Source organism: Dromiciops gliroides, chromosome 6, assembly GCF_019393635.1.
Source record: "Dromiciops gliroides isolate mDroGli1 chromosome 6, mDroGli1.pri, whole genome shotgun sequence".
Classification (NCBI taxonomy): domain Eukaryota; kingdom Metazoa; phylum Chordata; class Mammalia; order Microbiotheria; family Microbiotheriidae; genus Dromiciops; species Dromiciops gliroides.
Window position 1 is genome coordinate 68,809,958 of NC_057866.1, and position 23,837 is coordinate 68,833,794.

At 42.5% G+C, this 23,837-nt stretch overlaps 1 protein-coding gene across 3 annotated transcripts in view; it reads right to left on the bottom strand.

Moving 5' to 3' along the window:
- Window positions 1–3,978: 3,978 nt before the first annotated feature.
- Window positions 3,979–23,837, bottom strand: part of LOC122732809 (sodium-dependent phosphate transport protein 2B-like) — a 61,378-nt gene continuing 41,519 nt past the window's right edge. For 2 of the 3 annotated variants that reach the window (XM_043973202.1, XM_043973201.1), the window contains 12 exons: window positions 22,841–22,952; window positions 22,596–22,730; window positions 16,724–16,852; window positions 15,687–15,830; window positions 15,020–15,131; window positions 13,642–13,837; window positions 12,783–12,878; window positions 12,032–12,152; window positions 10,773–10,940; window positions 9,526–9,642; window positions 9,277–9,401; window positions 3,979–6,416 (listed from right to left, as the gene is read on the bottom strand). In XM_043973202.1, coding sequence (XP_043829137.1) covers window positions 5,778–6,416; window positions 9,277–9,401; window positions 9,526–9,642; window positions 10,773–10,940; window positions 12,032–12,152; window positions 12,783–12,878; window positions 13,642–13,837; window positions 15,020–15,131; window positions 15,687–15,830; window positions 16,724–16,852; window positions 22,596–22,730; window positions 22,841–22,949 — 2,091 coding nt within the window. In that variant the 5' untranslated portion in view covers window positions 22,950–22,952 and the 3' untranslated portion in view covers window positions 3,979–5,777. Of the gene's footprint in view, window positions 6,417–9,276; window positions 9,402–9,525; window positions 9,643–10,772; window positions 10,941–12,031; window positions 12,153–12,782; window positions 12,879–13,641; window positions 13,838–15,019; window positions 15,132–15,686; window positions 15,831–16,723; window positions 16,853–22,595; window positions 22,731–22,840; window positions 23,448–23,837 lie in introns of those variants that run through there. The other variant, XM_043973200.1, reaches the window with a different exon arrangement.

Consider the following 23,837-nt stretch of genomic DNA (forward strand, 5'->3'; position numbering starts at 1 on the left):
ACTTATCTCTTTAGGTGTGTCTGTCCTTTGGTTTAGTTTCTCAAGGAGAAGATTCTTTGATTTACCCCAGAAAACTTCTGAGGTACCCAGGGGCCCCATAACACCTTGAATCAAATTTTGGAGTGGCAGAGCCAACAAAAGGTCATCGCAGTTTTCCAGTCTAAGACAACTTTGGAGGGCAGCAGGAGAGGTCTATGAAACTGGGTTGAAGGCCAGACTGTAACATAACAGAGGCAGCACTAGCTTTGGAGGTAGTCCTGAGAGCAGCAGCAGCTCTTGGCCCAGAAATGGTAAGAGGGTCTTTTGATGATGACAAAGAATTAGAAATTGAGGGGATATACATCAATTGGGAAATGGCTGAACACGTTATATATGATTATGATGGGACACTATTGTGCTATAAGAAATGACAAGCAGGAGGCTCTCAGAAAAACCTGGAAAGACTTATATGAACTGATGCAAAGTGAAATGAGTAAAACCAGGAGAATGTTATACGCAGCAATAATGTATGGTGATCAACTGTGAATGACTAAGCTATTCTCAGAAATACAACAATCCATGATAATTGCAGAGGACTTATAATGAGAAATGCTATCCATCTCCAGAGAAAGAATGGGTGGAGTCTGAATGCATATTGAAACATACTTTTTCTTTATTTTTCTTGTGGGTGGTGGGGGGCAGGGAGGGGAGTTCAGTTATGTTTCACAACATGAGTAACATGGAAATATGTTTTGCATGACTGCACATGTATAATTTATATCAAATTGGTTGCTTTCTCAGTGAGAGGGCGAGAATTTGGAACTCAAAAAGATTTTTTTAAATGAATGTTTAAAAATCTTTTCACATGTAATTGGGGAAAATGTTAAATCATTTTTTAAAAGAAATCAATAAAAAGTAGAATAGACAAAAATGGAAAACGAGGTACAAAAAAAATCACTGAAAAAAAAAACCAAAAAACTTCCTTAATAATGTTAAGGGCTAAAATTCTAGCTAGTCTGTCTAAAATATCTAATGAGTGGTCACCAATAAATTATAAGCTTTAGCAAGAGTTATACTTTTAAGCATTTATTAAGGAGAATAAGAATTTGGTAAAGAGAGAGAGAAAGGCCTAGATTCCTATCTATTAAAGGGAGAGCACATTTCTAGCTCCCTTCTCCGCCAGAGTCCAGAGGAAAGAGCCTGAGAGCGAGCGCCAGTCTCTTCCTTCCTCCTCCCACTAGCCTGCGTCACTTTCTGACGCCAAAGAAAAGACTCCTGGTCTTGCCCTCAAAGACCTTCACTTCATGGGCGGAACTCTTCTATAGTAAGTCTCCAGCAGGTGGCGTTATTCCAATCGTTACAGTTCCCCGCTTTGTTTCCTCAAGAAACGGTACGTTTCCTTGATGAAACAGTCAAAAATAACAGAATATAATGGCTAACATTTGGACTTCAACACTGTTATCACACTGCTGTAGCTACTTCCTTTAGTGGGGCAGATTGAATCCCATTCATGCCTTTTCATTTTGTACAGCTCTTTTCTGTGTCCTCCCATAACTCCCCCATACTGTCAGTTGTGAGACTTCCCTTAGATCTCTTAATATTGTGTAGGATGGGAGGGGAGGGGAAAGGAAGGGAGGGGATGGTAATGCCTATTCATACTCACCTTTCTATTACCTTTTACATGCAAATTTATTTTCTTGAAGACTTTATGATATTCCATTTCCTGAAGTCACCCAACATTTCTGAGAAGTTATTGATATCTTTTTTTAAATGGGCTGTTATTTCCATTTTTTGGGAGGCAATCAGGGTTAAGTGACTTGCCCAGAGTCATACAACTAGTAAGTGTCTGAGGACAGATTTGAATTCAGATCTTTCTGCCTCCAGGAACACCCCCTAGCTGTCGCAAGATGAGCTGTTATTTCAAAATTTTCTGGTGAGTTTTGGGGGGTAAGATCAAGAATCCCCAAAGGAATTCTTTAGGATATAGTTTTTTTTTGTTCTCCACTTTGCACTTTAGTTATTTGGGAATTGGTGCATTGGAAGAGAGATTGGGGGCCCCAGAGAGTGCTGACACACTGTGGTCTGAGCAAAGCACCACAGATAAACTCTCCATGGAGGTTGTCAATGATAGCACAGAATGGGCTTGGCTAATGGCACCTTTGACAATCAGCTGATTGTGAGTTTGGGCTTTTGAGGAATTTGATCTCCAAGTAAATAATAAGGAGATCCTTCCCTATAGTCACTTTTGTATCTGACCTGTCTCCCCCCTCTCCCCACTAAGATTACAGAGTTCATCTCTCTAGCCCTGTCACTCTATTTAGCTTTTATTTCACGTGACCCTGCGTCTGTTAGGTTGGTGCCAAAAACCCATTGGTCCCTCCTTCCTCTTAGGTATGTTAAACTAATCAGATTTTCTAGTCCTTTCAAGGCAGTCCTTCAAAGACCTCCCTAACTTCTCTGTGTTCTAAGCTCCAGACATTCCCTTCCCTTCCTTGAAAGCTCCCCTCTGTCCACTGTTGTGTATATCCTTTAAGTGCTATCTGACTATTTTGGTGTCTTTCTTGAAACTACCCAATTCCTCAAGGGTAAGCATTTGCCTACTTCCTTTTCACAAGTATCATCTTGTTCCCCTGGTACCATAACTACTGGTTGCCTGAAAACTTGACTCTGAAGTCCCAAACCACCAAAATGTTTAAAGGAGAATACCTTTAAAAGTAAGACAGGCCAAGGTGGCTCCTGATACCAGATGGCTACCTTCACAGCCTTTGTTCAAATCATCTGCAATCTAAGGTCTTGCATCCAGGGCAAGTTGGGAAAATGGTGGACTCTGGTAGGAAGAGCCATTTTTGCCAACCCAGCATTCTCAGACTGCCAGGACTGTTTCCAGGGCTTTCACAGCCTACAGCCAGTTCTCTAGGCTGTTTTGGGCTCCCCTCTCAACGTTCCTATTCTTCTTCAAGCCATCTCCTCCTAGAGCTAAAGTCTCTCTGCTTCTCTCACATGGCTGAGTGTTGCTGACTCCAATGATCCCTGAAGCCTCTGAGAGTAGAGAACCTTAGATACATAGCATTGGCCAGAGTGGATATTTACATAGCATTTGAAAGACTTGGGAAGCCCTTTCTCATTCCCTTCTTAAGATAACCCTGGGACTTAAGTACTAGGCGTGTTATTTCCTGGCTCCAAGTTCAGCACTTTCTAGCACCCCACAGCTGAGCAGCCATGGAGGAATGGTGCTATGGAAAGGGGAGATGCCTTGTTGCAAAGGGAAGAGGAAGAATCCCCTAACCTCAGCACAAACAGAGCTGGCCCCAGAGAACCTCTGAGCTCCTTTGATTAGCCCCGGCCAAATGAGAAATGTCCTGACAGCATAATGGATGCTCTCCCATGCTGTAGAAGAGCCAGCCACCCAGGCTAGACTGCTGATTGTGACTTATTCACACACTATTATCTTCTGATGGCAAAGTTGATACTTAATAATGTACTCCACTGTTTTAATTAGTGTGGACTGCAGAAGAACAGGACAATTAGGAGAATTTCCAAAGGGCAGCCTCTGGCCCATCATCTGTCAGACCCCACCTCCATTTTGAAATCAGTCACATGATGCTTGTCAGGATACTGACTAATTAAATTACATTTCCAAGATTTCTGGCTTGAGCTGACAGCAGCTTTCTGACCTGACTCCTTAACCTGGAAATGTTCAATTAGAAAGAAAGGTACAAGAACTGGTACCTTCTACAATAATTATGTAGATCAACTTCAGGCTTCCAAACCCAGGCACTGGAAAAAGAAAAAATAAATGATCTTGCAGGGTGGACCCTAATTCTAGCTCTAAGATTCTGAATCAGAGTCTGATACTTATTTTGTTAACTGGGTGGGGTTGGGGTGGGGTGAAAGGCATAAAGGCTCATCTCAACAAAAAGTAGCTTGAAGATTAAATGTTAGTGTGAATTAAAGCAACCCATTCCATACCCTTAAAAAATGCATCCCCTTTGGGTTTGAGTATCTTTTATTGTTTTTTTCTTTCTAAAAATATGAAAATCACACCATATAAACAGATCACATGAATAATCCAACTAGAGAAAAGCATACAAAGTGGAAATGGGACTACTGAGGTGCTTAATGTACGTATTTACAGTGTGGTGTGGACAAGTTTAAAAGATATTACAAAATATACAAATGTTTTTGCTTATGTTGGCTTTTTATATGTGTGCATATATGCATATACTTCATAGATAAACATTTTATTATTTTAAAGGGTGAAAAATATAAAACCAGAATCATATAGGTTATTTTCTACATAACATGAAAAAGCTGTACAATTCAGTGACTATACATGTGGATTATGCTGGTATCTTTCTAGGAAGAGTTATGTACATGGTGGAAGATCAGGGCAAGGCTTCATACGACCCCAAATGTGGTGACGTGGGATTGGGGGAATGGGCTGGTTGTTTTTCTTCCTCAAATTATATTCCCCTATCTTACATACTCTTTGGAGCTAGAAAATTGTTGGTAGAGCCTAGTTAAGTGGGATGAGGTGGGAGTATTGGAGAGGGTGTATTAGATGCATGTGGTTGGTAGAAAGGCAAGTGAAGATTGCTCTCTCTTAGAAGAAGGGCCCATCAAAGGCAGAGAGAGGACACCTGAGCTGTTAGAATGCATAGGCTCCCTCACCCCAGCCACATCCACATGCACATACATCCAAAGAGGCTTGGGACCAAGGCTGACTGGCCAATCCAGACTTCTGGATCACCTTCTGGGAAATGACCCATGGCAGAGGTCTAAGCTGCTGACCAACAAGCAACTGAAGTGTTAACTGCCCTGGGAACACTACCACCTTGATATACCTGCAGTGCTAAGAGATCCACAAACACATCTGTAACCTTTTTTTTTTTTCCTTCTGAAATTACTGTCCTTCAGAAATACCTTTTGAATGTTCTAGAAATCACCTGGTTATAGACTGCCCAGGAGAAACTGTATAGACTGTAAGCGGGGGAAAGATCAGGAAAGATGGGGCATGGGCCTCTGCAGTGAGCTACCTCACTGGAATTTATCTTTGGTATTGGGCACCATGGGCATCAGCCTGTAGAGGCAGCCCAACGCTACCTCCCAGAGAAGCCACCACAGCACATACTGCTGACCCAGGCATGGGAAGGGGGTCCACACAGCTTGCTGTACAAAAAGCTCAGTCCTCAACCTTTTCCTTCCTGCAGTTCTCCATGTGGCAGGGAATGGATGGACATGTGGCTTCCTAAGACTGGCTGGGTGGTATAGATCACTAGCTGGCATCTTCTCTACCCAGGCCTGCCCTGCCTGCCAGCTTTGTGGGGGCAGGGAAGTATTGATTTCCTATTTACAGTCAGGTCATTTCTGGGAAGAGCCATGAGCCTCAGAAAACAAACTGACCCTTATTTAAAAACAAAATGGAAGTATAATTATGTATTTGAGCAGCAGGATTTTTCCTTCTGAAAATAGTTTAGGGTTTTAAAACAAGTCCTATTGGTCAGTAGCACTTGTGTTTCTGGAGAGAGTGTGAACAACTGGCCTAGTCAATTTTTGTCCCAGGCCTTTGAGTGAACCAGAAATCGTGTGAGAGAGAATTGGGGCTCTGGTAAGGATGGTGCTTTGGTCACTGTTTCTGCCAATGCTGAGGCAGCCCTACCTGACATTGCTTTGGGTTCAGGTGGAGGGGTCCAATGGATAGTTAACCATCTGCCCCACTGTGCCCTGCTTCAAGGGAGGAAGGGCAGGCAGAACAAGAAATAGTCCATCATTTCTCCTCCTCTCCAATTGCTGTTCTATTATAAAGCCGTACTGCTAGAGAAGGTCTTTATGTCTTGACCTTCTTCCTGTGTCTTGGACCCGGGCTGAGTCTCCTTAGTGATGGCTGCGGTATTCTCATACACCTCAGAACCTGAGATGGTGATTTCCTTGACATTTTCATCATCTTCCAGCAGATCACAGCACTTACTACAGCGGCAACACCGAGGGCATCCACATAGCAGGCAACACACCCGGCAGCAGACACGGCAACACCAGCAACATGGTAGCTGGCAGCAGTTGCCGGTGATGATAGACACCAGCCCATCCCAGGGCCTAAGAGAGCGCATCCAGAGGGGCAAGAAGGCCCAATTCTGAAGCTTTTTAGGAAGAATTTGAGGGCAGCGGGATTGCAGGACCCGTATTACCAGTACCACAAACAACAAGAATAGGATGGGTGCCCCTACGCCTACCAACACCTGCCAACCTGCCAGGGAGAGGCCAAACACGGTCAATGGAACCAAGAAAAAGCAGAAGATCAGGTAGAAGATGGCAAACCAACGGTAGGTGGCTGTGATATTTCCCAGGCCCTTGGCTAGGCGTATAGGCAGGCGTGTGAATGGGATTGGGTACCACAGAAGGATCCCAGAGATGTTGAAGAAGAAATGGCACAGGGCAATCTGAAATCAAAAAGATAAAATGAAATGAATCAGAGAGAGGGATGGGAGATCAGGTGGCAAGTGGCGATGAGAAGGGAAGAGAAAGATCAAGGGTGTCACAGAAACTATCACCAAAAATATTTTCATCATGGGTTCATAAATTAAGAGCCAGGAGGAACACCAGAAGTCATTTAGTCCAGTCTATTCAGTCTTGCAAGAATATAGAGCAGCAGCAGCTGGATGAATGTTATGTTAGGTGAGCACTAGATCTGGAGTTGGGAAGACTTGGGTTAGAACCTTGCTTAGCCTCACTTTGCTCATCTGTGAAGATGGCAATAGAGCCCTTAATTCACTGGGTTATTCTGAACATCCAATGAGATGATTATGTAAAGTTCTTTGGAAACTTTAATGCCCTCTATAAGAATACTTATCAGGATGTCATGAAAATAACAATGCATATGGCAGTCTGAAGACCAAACTACAATTTAAGTCAATCAACATTAATTAAGTGCCTCCTCTATGCAAAGCACTAAGCTTGGTGCTGGGGATACAGAAAGGACAAGTGCCTGCCCCCAATAAACTTACATTCTACTCTTCTGAATTCTGGTTATGCCATTAACTACCTGCATGACCTTGGCCTTCAGCAAAACACTTTATCTACAAAAGCATGACTGGATGATCTCAAAAGTCCTATGAAAGTGGGCCTCTCTGTAAATGGGCATGCAGGGAGGAACTAAATGCCGTGAAGAGCTGGAGTCCTAGCTTACAAAACAAAGTTGATATTTTAAGGCACTTTTACTGAGTTCCAAAACAGTGATTTAAAACACAATTTAAGTAATTAAAAACATCATTCCAAATGGAATTAAGTAACAGTGAGTAAAAAGCAATGAAATTAATAAAAAAAATTATTGCATTCCAGAACCAAGGAGATTTTTATTATAATTGTTTTCAAAATCAGTTTTGGAATTCATTGTTTTACAAATTTAATTTCATTGTCCTATTGTGCTCTGAATTAGGCTCTACTCCTCACCCTGCCCCCCATACCTCTTCTGTCACCTTCCTCCCACCCTGCCTAAATACCAGCAGGTGCAATTGGCCTCCTTTGCCAGGGAGAGGAGAGGAAGAGGAGAAGACAGGGGTCTCATGAGGCAATATTTACACTGGAGAATGTTAATCCTGCCTTGTCTAGGTGGCAAATCTTAATCTTGACCCTTCCCTCTCTTGACTTCCAAGGGATCACTCTCCAAGTCCTTCTGCAGTAGTTCTTGTATTCATCCCCTCCTTTGATTCCTCAGGACATCACCAGATCTTCTTCTTTGGTACCTAGACTTGTAGAATGGTGGGAAATAATTCTGCTCCTCCTGATTAGTACTACTTGTGTAACCTTGGGCAAAATGTCAGTCTCCATTTCCTCATCTACAAAATGAGGTGCTTGGGGGGGGGGAAGGGAGGCATTGGACTGGATGATTTCTGAAAGGTCATCCATCTCTAGCTCTATGACATGGGCTATTCTGAAAGGCTCTCCCTGGATGGTCTCTGGGCTCTAATATATCCCCCACACACATTTCCTTGAAATCCAATATCTATTATCCTGACAATAAAATCCTTGGTTCAGCTTTCAAGGCCCTCTAGAACTTGATCCTCATCTGCCTTTGGCAGCAATACCTCCTGCTGTTTAAGGGAGATGGTGTCTCTACAAGTCCTGTTATCATTATTAGTGTAATGACTGCTACAACCATCGTCATCCATTCCAGTGAAACTGGTTCTTCACAGATGCTTGTTTACTCGACACATCCCTTTTCAGAAAACTTTTCCTTCTTCTCCCTGCCCTAACAGATCCTCAGCATCCTTCAAGGAAGAGGCTTCTCTTCCCTCCATGAACCCAATAGTCATCCCTTCCTTCTTTAAACACAAAATATGTGTCTAGACCAGTCACCTAGCAAGTAACAGAGCTGGGATTTAAGCTCAGGTTTTCTGACATCCAAATCATAAGTGCTTCTTACCATACCACTTTTTGTGACTGATAGGAGGGCACAAAGGGGGACATTATCCTTGCCTTTTTCAATCATTTTATGTGGGGGATGGGAAACAACCTGGGAGACTTGGTGAGTGTAACTGTTCACCATCCTAATTTGTTTTTTATAGACGCAAGTTAGCGATATCTAAAATGTCTAAAATGGTTGGATCAGTTCACAATTTTACCTACAATGAATCAGTGTCCCAATTTTTCCACATCCCCTCCAACAGTTGTCAATTTTCCCTTTAATCACTTTAGCCAATCTGATAGATTGATATCTCAAGGTTGTTTTAATTTGCATTTCCCTAATCAAAAATGATTTAGAGCATTTTTTCCCATATGACTATAAATTGTTTTGATTTCTTCATTGGAAAACTAACTGTTCATATCCTTTGACCATTTAACAATTGGGGATTGACTCATATTCTTGTAGAGTTGACAAAGTTCTTTATACATTTAAGATATGAGAGCTTTATCTGAGAAACTATCTATAAAAATGTTTTCCCAATTTTCTGCTTTCCCTTTGATCTTGGCTACATTTGTTTTATTTGTACAAAGCCTTTTTAATTTAATGTAATCTAAGTTATCCATTTTATACCTAACTTTGCCCTGTATCCCTTGTTTATTCAGATAGCTAGTCATTGTTAAAGAAGTTCAGCTTTTGTGAAGAATAGTTGAGGACAGTTTTCTAGCCCACAGATCTCCATTCTGAAGCACATAAGACCTCAGGACCAATAAATGTCTCCTTGTGATATGAAGCATCTAATAAGAAATAAACCAGGGTGCTTATTTGATGGGTTCAGTAGTAAGTTAAGAAAAGAGCTTAATGGAAAGAGACAATGATTCACAAGTGTGCATTCTTACCTGGAGTGAATTTTGTAAAGTATTTCCAGAGCTAGCTAATGCAGCCAGGATGGCAGTGGTGGTGGTACCAATGTTGGAGCCCAAGGTTAAAGGGTAAGCTCTCTCAATGCTGATCACACCAATGCCTAAGGGAAAAATAAGAGACATTGGATTCCATCCTGGGTGGGAATGATTGAGCAGGGCATGACCAAACGTAAAAACGGAGACATGGGGAGGTACAAAGGGAAAGGGGAGGAAGGGAACACTTACCAACCAGAGGAGTGATTGCAGAGGTGAACACAGAGCTACTCTGCACAATAAAGGTCATCCCAGCTCCAACAAGAATGGCAAGGTAGCCTGTCAGCCAGGCAAAAGGGAAGGGGAAATCTGGGAAACAGGAGAAGAAAAAGGCACCATTTCTACAATTGTCCTGGTCAGCATTTCATATCCAATGCAACAGATTGTTATGGGAATGCAGTGGGACCCCAAGAAACCTAAAGATCCCAACCCCCCCAAAGAATGTCCCCCACCGATATGCGAGATATGGATGGGTGCTCCATATCTTACTGATACCCCATTATCAAAGACCCCCTCTTAGTTATCTGGCCTCAGGGAATTTTGGGATTCTTCTTGCTTGATAATTGCCTCCCAGTTCTTTGTAAAGCCCTTCCCACCCTTTTGTCTGGTAAAAATACAAAAGCCCTGTCTTCTCTTACTCCAGTGGGACAGTCACCAAGGTGATCTGTTCCCAGGCCATATATTCCTCTCCTAATAAATCTCTTTTTTATTTTACAAGATTCATGATGAGCCTCCAATTCTTTGGGTGAGCTAGCCCGCCCGATCCAAGTCATGAGGCCCTCCCCAAACATTTCTAAGATCAATTTAAAAAAATAGTTGTTTTACTAAAAATTCATTTCAAAACCTCAAGCAGAAATACTTTCCAAGGCAACTAAAGGCAGTCAGCAAAGAGATTTAGGGTGTGCGTGGGGAGGGGTGGGATATAGGTGTGGATGGTGGGGGGGGGTGTCAGAAGCTTTCTGCCAACATCCTAAAAATTACTTTTATGCTCGTCTTTGTAGAAGCCAGTTAATATTTGTAAAAAGCACTAAGCACAGTGCCTAGCACATAGTAGGCATTATAAAAATGCCCTCAGGTGAGGGAACTCCCTTTCCCAATGCAAGCTAGCAGGTTCTCTACAATTTATAGTCTTCAAGAGTTGCCTAGAGCTTGGAGATCTCTCCAGGACTGGTTTCTTCTCATTTAGGTACAACATAAGTAAATCCTTTGTTGGGCTCAGGAAAATTTTCAAGACAATAATGTCAATTCTAAACAAAAGAGACAATATGGATTCCCAGGATTGCCCATCTGGAAGGAGAGAACACAAGTGGAGGGCAAGGGCATCTGCAGTTCTTGGCTCAGATGTGGAGCTCAGGGAGCACAATGGGAGGGGAGCCAGGACACTCCTTTCTCATAAGGACTCTGCCCACTGAAAGGCCAAGGGAAGGTGAAATGACTACCTGTATTGAGGGTCTTCTTAATCACTGCAGCAACTTGTCCCTTGAGCACAGAGTTCAGGACCTTGACGATCAAGATCAAACAGGTGCACAGGACCAACAAGGAGAGGGCTAGAAGGATGAGCCCAATTCCAAGATCTGAGAGACTGACATTCACAAATGCATGTTTGCCTGTAGGAACCAGAGGAACCACTTATCATCATCTTTCTCTTCCTCCTCATCGCTTAACCTGGCACATAGTGTTATCTCCAGCACCATGTCTTGTATAAAGTGATTCTAATTCAGCAAGAGTTCATACATTCCAAAACAAAACACAAAAACACCTGGAAAGGTATTTAAGGTTAGAGGATCTTCCTTTTTTTTTTTTTTTTTGTACAGGGCAATGAGGGTTCAGTGACTTTCCCAGGGTCACCCAGCAAGTAAGTGTCAAGTGTCCCAGGCCAGATTTGAATTCAGGTCCTCTTGAATCCAGGACCTGTGCTTTATCCACTGTACCACCTAGATGCCTCCTGGGTTTGAAGCTTGCTATTGCTGTGACAGTGGGTAGGTTCCTTCACCTATCTGGATGTCCAGTCTCCTGCTCTGTAAGAGGAGAGGTTTGGACTAAATGACCTCATGGAATCTATGATCTTTGCATCACGGATGGCATGTCTCTCTTCCCAGGAATGGATCTGCCTGAGCTTGTACTACTTACTTGCCACTTCAGTTTAATTATACAGGAAATATAATGAAGTGCTTTGAACACAGAAAGTGCTTTAGAAATATAATAATAAGGATAATTATAATAGCTAATGTTCATATGGTGCTTTAATGTTTGTAAAGGACTTTACAAATGTCTTATTTGTTCCTCACAAAACTGCTAGGAGATAGGTGTTATTATTATCCCCATTTTACAGATAAGGAAACTGAGGCAAACAGCAGGTAAGTGACTTGTTCAGGTTTACTCAGTTTCTAAGACTGGATTTGGACCAGGTCTGCCTGACTCTGGGTCCACTGCCCCATCATGAGGAGGACACTGTTAGATTTGATGTTTGAGCTTCAATTCCTAAATGACTCCTTGATAGTAACTACAGACTTTACTTAGGTAGAGGTAGGTAGTTCCTCTCTGAAGCTTCTATAGAATATTGGGTCCAGAGCTCTACCCACTACATCATTATGAGGAGGACATTGGTAAAATTGATGGAACCATGTAGAAAATAGGGTAAGGAATTTCTCTTTAATGACTTTCACTCAGCAGACCTTCCAGAAGATTTCCTACTCACACTTTTCAAAGTTCTCTTCATATGTTGTATTCATGGAGGTCCAGGTCATGTTCCCATCAGTCCAGCACAGACTGGGAGAAGTACAATTTTCTGGTGAGGGAATGGTAATGTTGCTTAAAGTCTAGATGACACAATATAGGGGGGAAAAGCTGTTAGTAAGAATAGTATTATGTGAAGATGCAATTTACAGCACTGAAAACAAGACCCCCACTTTCCCCCTTTTCTCTACTTCACCGTCCTCATAATCCCCAGAGAAGACCTTCAGCCTTCATGTGTGATCCACCAACCATTTGCTGAACCTACAGAACATCTGTATTACTTCTGAAGGCTGGCTGAGCTGCACTCAGACTGAGCACTGTTATCTCAGAATGGGGACCTGGGTGGTCAATTGCTTTATCCTTGTCTGCCCCATAGTCTGAGGTATAACTAGGGCAGGGTGACTAGAGCTTTGGTCTAGGACACTAAATTTATAGAAAACCAATAGCATTTGCAGTCCCTCAACATCACAAGAGGGACAGAAATTCTCAATCTGGGGGTAGCTAGGTGGCACAGTGGATAAAGCACTCATCCTGGATTCAGGAGGACCTGAGTTCAAATCCAGCCTCAGATACTTGACACTTACTAGCTGTGTGACCCTGGGCAAGTCACTTAACCCCCATTGCCCAGCAGAAAAAAAAAAGAAAGAAAGAAAGAAAGAAAAGAAATTCTCAATCCCCCATCTATGTCCTTTAAATCATTTTCTGATACTTACCACATTTTTAAAAGTTTTACACCAAATCTTTATCAGGCTTTTGTTTTTTGCTGCTTCATTTCCTGTAGCAATTTCATCTATGACTTTTTTATCCAGCTGGGGAAAGCAATAGACACGAGGAAAAGTTAGCCTATGCCTCAGCTATGATTTGTGACTGAAAAGTTAATTAGTTATTCTCCTAGGGGCTCCAGCACACAGAAGAGAAAACCAGGATGTGTGCAAAAGGGAGACACAGACTGGCCTCATTTCCAGAGGACTACCCTCACAGGAACCCCTGCTTTATCTTAGTTTGACTAGGATCAGGCCAGATAAACCCTTTTGCCCCTTTCCAGGGGGCCCAGTATACCACCAGCTCCCTGAGGCCAATGAGGGTCTCATGTTTGACATTGTATCCCCCAGTGCCTGGTCCATGGGAGGGGTTTAATGAATACTTCTGTGTTATGAGGCATCCCTTGGGAAAGAGCTTCCTCTTTGGCCAGATGAATAGCAAAGCATATGCAGAATTACAATGTTTTTTCTAGGGATAGGTACATCACACTGACCTAAGGGTAATAAATAGAATGATGTCATCATCCAAAAAAAAGAGTCACCAGGCACAAAATGGTGGAATGATTAAGTCTTGCTTTGGCCAGAGTGGGGGTGCAGAACAAAACTCTGCCAAGGTGGTACTCGAAGCAACCCAGTGCTTGCTCCTTAGCTCCACCTACCCAGGCAATGAAATGGGGGAATCACAGAAAGTAGGAGAAAGATCCAACTACCACTAGATTGGGGGTAGAGAGTTTTCCTTCCCCTTCCCAGGGTACCAAGTTCATCATAAGTGCTATTTCAACTGAAAATCAGAGTGAATCTTCATGCCCACCTGGATGATGAGTTTTGTGAAGGGATCTGTGATCACTTTCAGGAGTTCAGGGGCATCTTCTCCACTCTTGATGTTAAAGGATTTCACTATGACATTGGTGAGGTGGTAGAGGTAGCCTGTTATCACCTCCACAGGCAGCAGCACCAGCACTGACAACCAGTTAAAAAAATCATGGACAGTTGCTCCTGCAAAAGCTCTAGAGGAAGGAGAAAACCCAAAGCACTGAATGTTATGGTACTACTGTCTGGTCACACTCATTAAGTGCTTGCTGTGTGCACGGTGAGAAGACATGGTGGGAACATGGTGAGAAAGACTGGCTTGAAAGTTAGGAATACCTGGCTTCAAGTGTCCTATTTATAGGGACCATGTATTAAATATCTCACAGGATTGTGGTGAGGATCAAGTGAGAGACATCTGTAAAATGAAAAATAGCACAATGTCTGGTACAGAAGAGGTGCTTAATAAATTCTTGTTCCGTTCCATTATTATTCCTGTAAAGAATGGGAGCTGTAGGGAAGCTTTCTAATCTAAAGGAGGATGTCATGGGAATGTTCTTCGTGCCAGTAAAAAAGTGTCTCTCCTGTGACCAACTTAAGTCTGCTGGGATAGACAAAGCAACTGTTATCATGTTAACTTCAACATTTACTGGACATTTACCCCAAAAGATGCATTAACAAGCATCAGTGGGGTTCAAATATGGGATAGAATGGCCAAAGTATGTATACACCCAATTGGGCTCTCCTCCTCGCTTGTCTGTTGAATAAGGCTATTGACTAAAGAACAAGGTATGACATTTATTGTCAAGGAACAGTGCAATTTCAACATAAAGTCCTCTCTGAGTTTCCCTATCTGGCTCTGGCTCTGAGTACAGCACACTGATTACAGTAAACAGGAAAGGCAAAAATGGTATGATCATCACTTCTAAGTTGTCGTCACTTTCTAACTTGCCCTTATCCCCTTATAGGAGTCAGGAAAACTGAAAATCAGTTCAGAAGGTGAAATGCTGATGATATTGCCTTCACTAGGGAGACAAGGTTTCCCTTTATCCATTGTTTAGCACTACCACTCCTCCCCACCAATAACTGTTACCTATTCCCAGATCATATTCTTAGATATGTGTTTTCCTTTTACGATTCTAGAAGATCAAAATGTGTACCAAAAATGAAATCATTATCAACTTGTAATTGTTTATGCCTAAGCTGAGTCATTTGAGAAGCTCAGTTTATATGCTCATCCCACAATCTGCACAAGGTCCATTGGAAGAGCCAGGGAGGTATCTGTGGAGCTGAGTGAAGATTCTCAACTTTGTTAATCAAAGACAGTTACTGCAGTGATGGATAGAACATGACTAGCAAACAAGTGAGACAAAACTTCCTACCTTCGAAATTCATCCCTGTCTCCAGCCTGCATGAGGGCCACGATAGTATTGGTGACTGAAGTCCCAATATTGGCTCCCATGATAATGGGAATTGCTGCCTTTACTGTCAGCACTGTCAAAGGAAAAAGGTAAATGAGGAAGAAAAAATACGGAAATTCACAGGGAAAAAAAAAAACTTAAACAAGTTAAGGAATCAGCTTAAAAAAAAAAAGTTGGGAAGGCTATCGAGTCCAACCATGACCAAGAATAGGAATCCTTTCTACAAGGTCCCCAGCCAGTCACTCATTCAGCCTTTGCCTGAAAATCTCCTTTGTTTCGAAGAACAGGTCACTATAGCTGAGACCAAGTGCCCAGCACTGTAACTAGGGCATGAAACGGCAAGAAATGGCCTGAAAACTAGAGATCACTAGCAGCAATGTTGGCAGTTGGGGTTTCTGCTTCAGTGGAGCCTGTAACAATAGTTCTTTCCCAAGATTGGAAGGATAGAAAAGCAGGAAGACAAAGATTAAAGACCAGGCCATGGTGTGAATAAATACATAATTCTAAAATATGGAACGAAATCCTCTGAATGGATTCAAGCTTGCCTAATCAACAAGGGTGTATGTGTGTGTGTGTGTATCTGTGTGTGTGTGTGTGTGTGTGTGTGAGTGTACCAGGGCTAACTCACATGAAGAGGACACCATGCTGACAATGATCGATGAGGATGTGCTGGAACTCTGAACCATGACGGTCACCAGTACACCAATCACCAAGCCGGCCAGAGGATTGTTCAACACTGAACCATCACGGAAAATCTCTCCCGCCATTTTCCCTGCAATGATAATGATTTTTTAAAAATAACTACTAGATTATTTTGAGTTTGAACTGGAAGGATCTGTGGAGAGAATATATGGAAGAGTGGGATGGGGAAACTTGGACGAAATGACCTTAATTCTCCTCTTCACTTTCTTAGTGTCGATCTGACCTATTTCACTTCTCTCACACATACCCAATCCTGCTGCCAAGACAGCACAACACACACACACACACACACACGTATCTTAGAGTCTAGTCTCTGCAACAAGAGGTTATGTTTCAGACATCAATAGGGGGATCAAAATGCACAGCCTCATTCTCACCCCAAATCTTAATCTGATGGCATATACATACACACACAAACTCACTGGGCAAGGGAAGTATCACAGTCTTCTCATAAAGATTCTTGAAACTTAACCCTTAAACTGTCTCATTTCCAGAGATTGGAGTCTAAGTAAGGTGGGTGGGGTGCTGCAAAGGGGAGAGGATGGAGAGGGGGAAAGTATGAGTCAAGATGCATCCAGTAACATATATCTGGAGTGGATAAAAAGGTAAGACCCCTCAGGTAGAGAATAGTTTATTGGGGTTTTTTTGTTTGTTTGTTTTTTGTTTTTGGTAGGGCAATGGGGCTTAAGTGACTTGCCCAAGGTCACACAGTTAGTAAGTGTCAAGTGTCTGAGGCCACATTTGAACTCAGGAACTCCTGAATCCAGGGCCGGTGGTTTATCCACTGTGCCATCTAGCCACCGAGAATAGTTTAAAAGAAGGGAGATTACTTGGGTTGAGACTGCTTGTGGATTGGCTATTGGCTGAACTAAAATCAATTACAAAGCAAAAACAAAAGAACCCCAAAACAAACGCCCAACCCACCCAGAAACCTCAGACCCTCTCTGAAGTTGCTTTTCCTACCTCCAACCAGCTGGAAGGCACTGCTGAGAATGTCCAAGGAGCAGACAAATAAGTAGAGAAAGCCCAGGAGGAGAAGCACTTTTCCAAATCCTTGTAAGACAGCAATTACTTTCCCTGTGGTGTCTCTCTCTGCAATAGCAAAGGGGAAGTGAATAAGCATTTATGAAACACCTACTATGTGCAAGACCATGTGTTGAGCACGTTTACAAATATTGCCTTGTTTGTTGTAAGCAAAACACACACACGCACATACAAACACACACACACACACACACACATGCAGACAGAGGATATAGCACTTTGTACAAGAATCTCCCATCTCTTTCTAGCTAGGAGTAGGCAGCCTGGGTTATCACCTTTGGAGATGCATTAGAAACTGCATTTTAAGAAGTATACCATTTATGTGAAGTGCCCCCCCCAGTTGTTTTTTGGGGTTTTTTTGGTTGTTGTTGTTTTGGCGGGGCAATGAGGGTTAAGTGACTTGCCCAGGGTCACACTGCTAGTAAGTGTCAAGTGTCTGAGGTCGGATTTGAACTCAGGTACTCCTGAATCCAGGGCCAGTGCTTTATCCACTGCGCCACCTAGCCACCCCGGCCCCCCAGTTTTGCCCCCTCTTTCTTCTTTTTTCTTTCTTTCTTTTTCTTTCCTTCTTTCCTTCTTTCTTTCTTCCTTCCTTCCTTCCTTCCTTCCTTCCTTCCTTCCTTCCTTCCTTCCTTCCTTCCTTCCTTTCTTTCTTTCTTTCTTTCTTTCTTTCTTTCTTTCTTTCTTTCTTTCTTTCTTTCTTTCTTTCTTTCTTTCTTTCTTTCTTTCTTTCTTTCTTTCTTAATAAAAAAGCCACATTTGTGGAGAAGCTTTTTGGCACCAAAGACAGTGTGGTCTGGAGGGGAGGGAGGAGGAGCCATAAGCACATCAAGGCTGCATTCTTAGCTGAACCACAGGCTTGCTAAGTGGTGCCGATAATAATATCAGCCACCTCCAGGCAGAGGGGTCCTGAGAGGGTGACCAGCCAAAGCACCTAGTGCTGCTCTTCAGGAGGACATTAGGCATTACTTTTAAGTATTGGGCTTCACAACAGAAATGGCAGTTTTGCTTTTGGAAAGAATCTTTGGCCCCACCCCCTCCCCCATATTGCTATTGCTATTGGCCAGCCCTAGGAGAATTAGCCTTTAGGTGCTATTACTCCTGGTCCACCCCCTCCCCAGGGCCCAGCAATGGTTCCCACCTCATGGAGATTCAGAGCACCTGCCCCTTCTCACCGGCCTCTAAGCGCCATGCCAGATTGCCCCTTTCACCCAGTATTCCTTCACCCAATTTCCACTTTTCTGCCTTCCTTCATTGTCCACAAGCAACATCTGCCTTCCAAAGGCCCAGCTAGTCCCCTTCAGCAGCCTGGTGAGATAAGCATTCATTCACTTATTCAGTAACCATTTTTTAGGAACCGGTTATGTAGAAAGCACTGTGCTAGGGGCTCACAAAGGTCACTGAGATACGTTCCTCGGCCTGAGAAGTTGTGATGTAACAGGGATGGAGAATATGCCCAAATATGAAATACTACACAAGAATATGAGAGGTAGAAAGTGCTAAGGAAGAAAAGAAGGAAGGGGTAATGGTAGCAGCTAACACGTACAGAGTGCTTAAAGTTGAAAAAACATTTCACACATTTCATGTCATTTGATCCTCATATTAATCTTGTAAGGTAAGGGCTATTATTACCCCCATTTTATAGCTAGGGAAAGTAAGGCTGAGAACTTAGGTGTCCTGCCTAAGGTAACAGAGCTAGGAAGTGTCTGAGGCCTATTCAAACTCAGGTGTTTATGACTCCAGATCCAGCATCCTATCCACTGTACCACCTAGTGGTGTGCCTGGTGCTGTACACAGAGAGAAGAAGGTAGGAAGATGTTTAAAAGTATCCCTCCTTTTATTGCTCTTTGCAGATGTGCAAGGCCATTGGCACCATTTTTCCAACAGCATGGGGTCACATAGTGTCTCTGAGGCACATTTTGGTAACTCTCACATATTTTAAACTTTTTCACTATTATTATATCTGTTATGGTGATCTGTGATCAGTGATCTTTGATGTGACTATTGTAATTGTTTGGGGACACCACAAACTGAGGCCATATAAGACAGAGAACTTAATCAATAAATGTAGTGTGTTCTCTGACCTGCTCCCTCTCCTCTCTCTCTCTCTCTCTCTCTCTCTCTCTCTCTCTCTCTCTCTCTCTCTCTCTCTCTCTCTCTCTCTCTCTCTCTCTCCCTGTCCTTGGGCCTCCCTATTCTTTGAGGCAAAACAATATTGCAATTAGGCCAACTGATAACCCTACCATAGCCTCTAAGTGTTCACGTGAAAGGAAGAGTCCATAGATAAGGCAAACTTTATTGTTCTCTTATTTTAAGAAATTGCCACAGCCACCTGAACCTTCAGTCACCACCAACCTTGATCAGTGGTCTGCCATCAACATTGAGTCAATGCCCTCTGCCAGCAAAAACATTAGGACTTAGGGGCAGCTAGGTGGCACAGTGGATAGAGCACTGGCCTTGGATTCAGGAGGACCTGAGTTCAAATATAGCCTCAGACACTTACTAGCTGTGTTACCCTGGGCAAGTCACAACCCCAATTGCCTCACACACACACACACACACACACACACACACACACACACACACACACACACACACACATTAGGACTTGCTCAAGGCTCAGGTAATGGTTAGCATTTTTTAGCAACAAAGAATTTTAATTTAAGTATATATTTTTAGATATAATAGTATTGTCTTTAATTAAGCACATTGCTTTTTAAGACATAATACTATTGCATACTGTGTAGACTACAATACAGCAATAAACATAACTTTTATATGCACTGAGAAACCAAAAAAATTCCTGTAACTCACTTTATTGTCAGACCCGCTTGATTGTGATGGTCTGGAACCAAAGTCACAATATCTCTGAGGGATGCCTGTATATACTTCCCTCCCACTTTCAGAAATTATCATGCCCAGAACTTCCATGAGCCCATCTGGAATGCACGAGGGAGCTCTTTGGCTTTACATTATTGCCAGAGGGTCATCTCATCTGATATTCCCATGCTATGCATTTGCCCATTGTCTTCCCTCTTCCTACTGACCCTGTGGAGCTGCCACCTTCCCCCAGGACAAGATTCACATTAGTCTCACCTGCTTTGTAGCATCCTGAGCACACAGTCATAAACATGGACACATTTAATCCGTTGTATTTGTTATTGATGATGGTGATAAGGAAATTCATCTTTAAGCTACCAACAGTGCCCAGCCATGTAGCTGGCTGACAGCAGATGACAAAATATGACCCACCACTGGCTCAGGCCCACTTCTGTCTCCCAAAGTTAAGGCAAGAAGGCATGGAGGGCTAGAACCAGAAGTACTGGTGACCAGTGAGATGAGAGCCAGTTCTCTGCAGGATCTGGGTTATTAGCCATTTTTGTATATCCCAAAGGCCATACCTGTGTCTTGCACACATGAGGCTTCCAAAAATGTTTTTTGAATGAATGAATCATTGTATATTAATTGTTGGAAGGAGCCTCATATCATTTAGTCTTCCTTTCCCAGAATCCCTGGTCCCACATCCCCAGTCATTCAAGGTCTGATTGTACACTTGCACTAATAGGAGCTCATTCCACTTAGAGACAATCCTTGGATTTCATTAGATGCTTCCTCCTTATTCTAGAGCCAATATCTACCCTCTGTGTAATTTCTACCAACAAGACCACTCCACCCCTCTTCCACATGACAGCCCTTCATGGATTTGAAGACAGTCTTTTCATTTCCATCTAAGCCTTCCTAGTTCCTTCACTACAATTCATCCAACCTGCTGGCCCTCTCCTAGATGCACTTTTATCTGATTCTATCCAATCCAAGCCCCTTCCTTTCACTGCAGCAGCTGGGACTGAACACACTACTTCAGCTGTGCTGTAATAAAGAATATAATGGGATGATCATTTAACAGGATCTAGACACTCTACTTCTGTTAATGCAGCCTCACATTAGGAAGCAAAGAAGCCTCTCCTTAGAATCACTGTTGTTGTTGTTTGTCCTTCTTTCTCGAAGAGGACCATGATGTTGGAGTGATGTCATGACTTACACTGAATTGGATTTAAGTGAGGGAAGGCTCTGCAAGGTGACCAGCCTCACTCTCTCCTCCAGAGCCATCTGGTTCCAGTGGCAAGATATACATCAGGACAACTGGAGATGGCCCCTGATGTTTGAGGCAATTGAGGTTAAGTGACTTTCCCAGGGTCACACAGCTAGTAAGTATCTAAAGTGAGATTTGAACTCAGGTCCTCTTGATTCCAAAGTCACTGCTCCATCCACTGTACTACCTAGCTGTCCCTTGGAGTCACTAAGATTTCAGTTCAAATCCCTCTCTCACATATACTAATTGAATGATTGTGGACAAAAACATTTTCCTCTCAGTAGCCCAGACAACTCTCTCAAACTATAAATTATAAATGAATTGCCAATCTGTATCAGCAGAGTAAATTTGTATACCAAGAGTTTGTTGAACCTGAGGAATAAGATTTGAACCAAAAATAAAAAGATTACGTTGGTTTTAAAATAATAATTCAAAGACACAGACATGGCATACTATTGGTTCCTATTAAGATTAATTTTTTTTGGTTTTTTGTTTGTTTGTTTTTGAGGAGCAATGGGGGTTAAGTGACTTGTCCAGGGTCACACAACTAGGAAGTGTCAAGTGTCTGAGGTCAGATTTGAACTCAGGTCTTCCTGAATCCAGGGCTGGTCCTTTTATCCACTGTGCCACCTAGCTGCCCCCCAAGATTAATTTACATGGATTTTTACATGGATTGCTATAATCCCAAGTCTTCTTCATCATATACTAGTTAATTATAAATGTAATAACATCTGTAGGAACAAAATTACATGGGATTTTAGGGGCAGCTAGGTGGCACAGTGGATAGAGCACCGGCCCTGGATTCAGGAGGACCTGAGTTCAAATCTGGCCTCAGACACTTGACACTTTCTAGCTGTGTGACCCTGGGCAAGTCACTTAGCCCTCATTGCCCCACCAAAAAAAAGAAAAATTACATGGGATTTTCATAAAGGAGGTAGGGACAATTCAGTGATTCCCACTGGTCTTTGTCCAAGGAAGAATGGAAAACCAGAGATAGAATGAAAAAGGAGAAAGTGGAAAACAATGAGGAGTATTATGCCAGAGACCTAGACTAAGCAAAAATTGAATTCAAGAAACCCCAAAACAACCCACACTGAGAGATATAGTATAATAATAAGAAAGAAATGCTCACAAGGCCTTAGCTAAGAAATTCCTCAACCCCTGCAGTGGTGGCAGGAAGAGAGCCCTAACCAGAGGCTTGGGGGCATCAGAAAAATGATACCAGATAACATTTATTTAGTGCTTTAAGATTGACTCAATGTTTTCTTCACAACAACCTTGTAAGGAAGGGAATACAAATATACTAACATTTCTAAATGTGAATTTTTTTGTCCTTATTTTAAAGGAGCAACTGAGACTCTGAGGAGTTGAAGTGACTTGTCCAAGGTCACACATCCAGCAAGTGTCAAAAACCAAAACTCAAACCTTATTTTTTAAATACAAATTCAGGATACTTTCTACTATATCATATTACCTGGAAATGACAAGATGTCTGTCATCTCCCAGAAAGAGAAACATGCACGTGCCTATATTCTCTCTCTGTTTCTCTGTCTCGGTCACTCTCTGAGTTTCTCTGTCTGTCTGTCTCTCTTTAATACACACACACCATTTTGATACCTAAGAAGGAAATGGCTACCAGAAATAGACTAAACCACAGAAACAGCATCAGGTCACATGTCCCTCCAAGAGAACTGCCATTACCTGACCACTTGACCCCAGAGTCCTTCAAGGTTGGCATGTCCCATGGGTCTTGCTCTACTGCTGGCTCTTCGATTAATGCAATAGTAGAATAAGATGGCAGGAGTTCTATCTTGCTTACAGGAGAATGGGCATTGTCTGCCAAAGAAAACAGAAAAACCCATCAGGAATGGGGCCATTTCTCCTGGGGAGGAGTAGAAGATAGCAAGGTCATGTTACTTCAAGATGAATGGGAGAATCATACTTACTGCTGGGGGTTTCTTTATCTTTTTCAGACATAGATTGGTGGGTGGGAGCCTCTTCAATGTACTTATTAGGATCAGAGTGGGAGTTTCCCAATTCAGGCCAAGGTGCCATGGTCTGTGAATAATAAAATTCAAAACTTAAAATGTGCATCAGCTGGATTTTACTTCAACAAGGAACCCAAAAAGATTAGATATACAACGACAGCCCCAATAGAACAAACAGAAAATCAGTAGAACTAGCTCATTAAAAAAAATAACCAATTTCTTTCTTTCTTCTATGTGTGACATCATGGGGTCATTTTTCCAACTTCCAACTTTACTCTCCCAACCACATGTCCAGCCTGCTATCAAGTCATGTCCTCCTCCCTGGGTTCAGTCTTTCTCCCCCTGCCCCAACTTCATAACTAAATCACCAATCCTAGTCTTGCTCATTGCCCTCCTGGACTTCTCGAATCTCTTCCTCATTGGCCTCTAAATTGTAGCTGTCTCATTCAACTATCCAGACCCTGTGTCCTAGTCACCAGCTGAACAAATGTCAACTTTGTCCTCAGTAAAGGCTCTTCCTCCAATGGCTCCGCATCCCTTTTTTTTTGTTTGTTTTTTGTTTTGTTTTGTTTTGGTGAGGCAATTGGGGTTAAGTGACTTGCCTAAGGTCACACTGCTAGTAAGTGTTAAGTGTCTGAGGCTGGATTTGAACTCAGGTCCTCCTGACTCCAGGGCCAGTGCTCTATCCACTGCGCCCCCTAGCTGCCCCTGCAGCCCTTTTCAAGATTGATCTCTATTTCAAACTTATCCATTATTTTCATCTCTTTTAATTCCTAGGAATTAAATTCCCACCTGACACTGGAATGCTTCCAATCTTCTTCTTCTTCTTCCCAATCTTCTTTCCTACTATTTCTGAGACTTCTCTACTGTCCTCAAATTGAATAATGTTCATCTATGAAAAGCAAGCTCCCCAGCAACCTCTGAGACTTTTAAGACTTCCTGATAATACACTTTT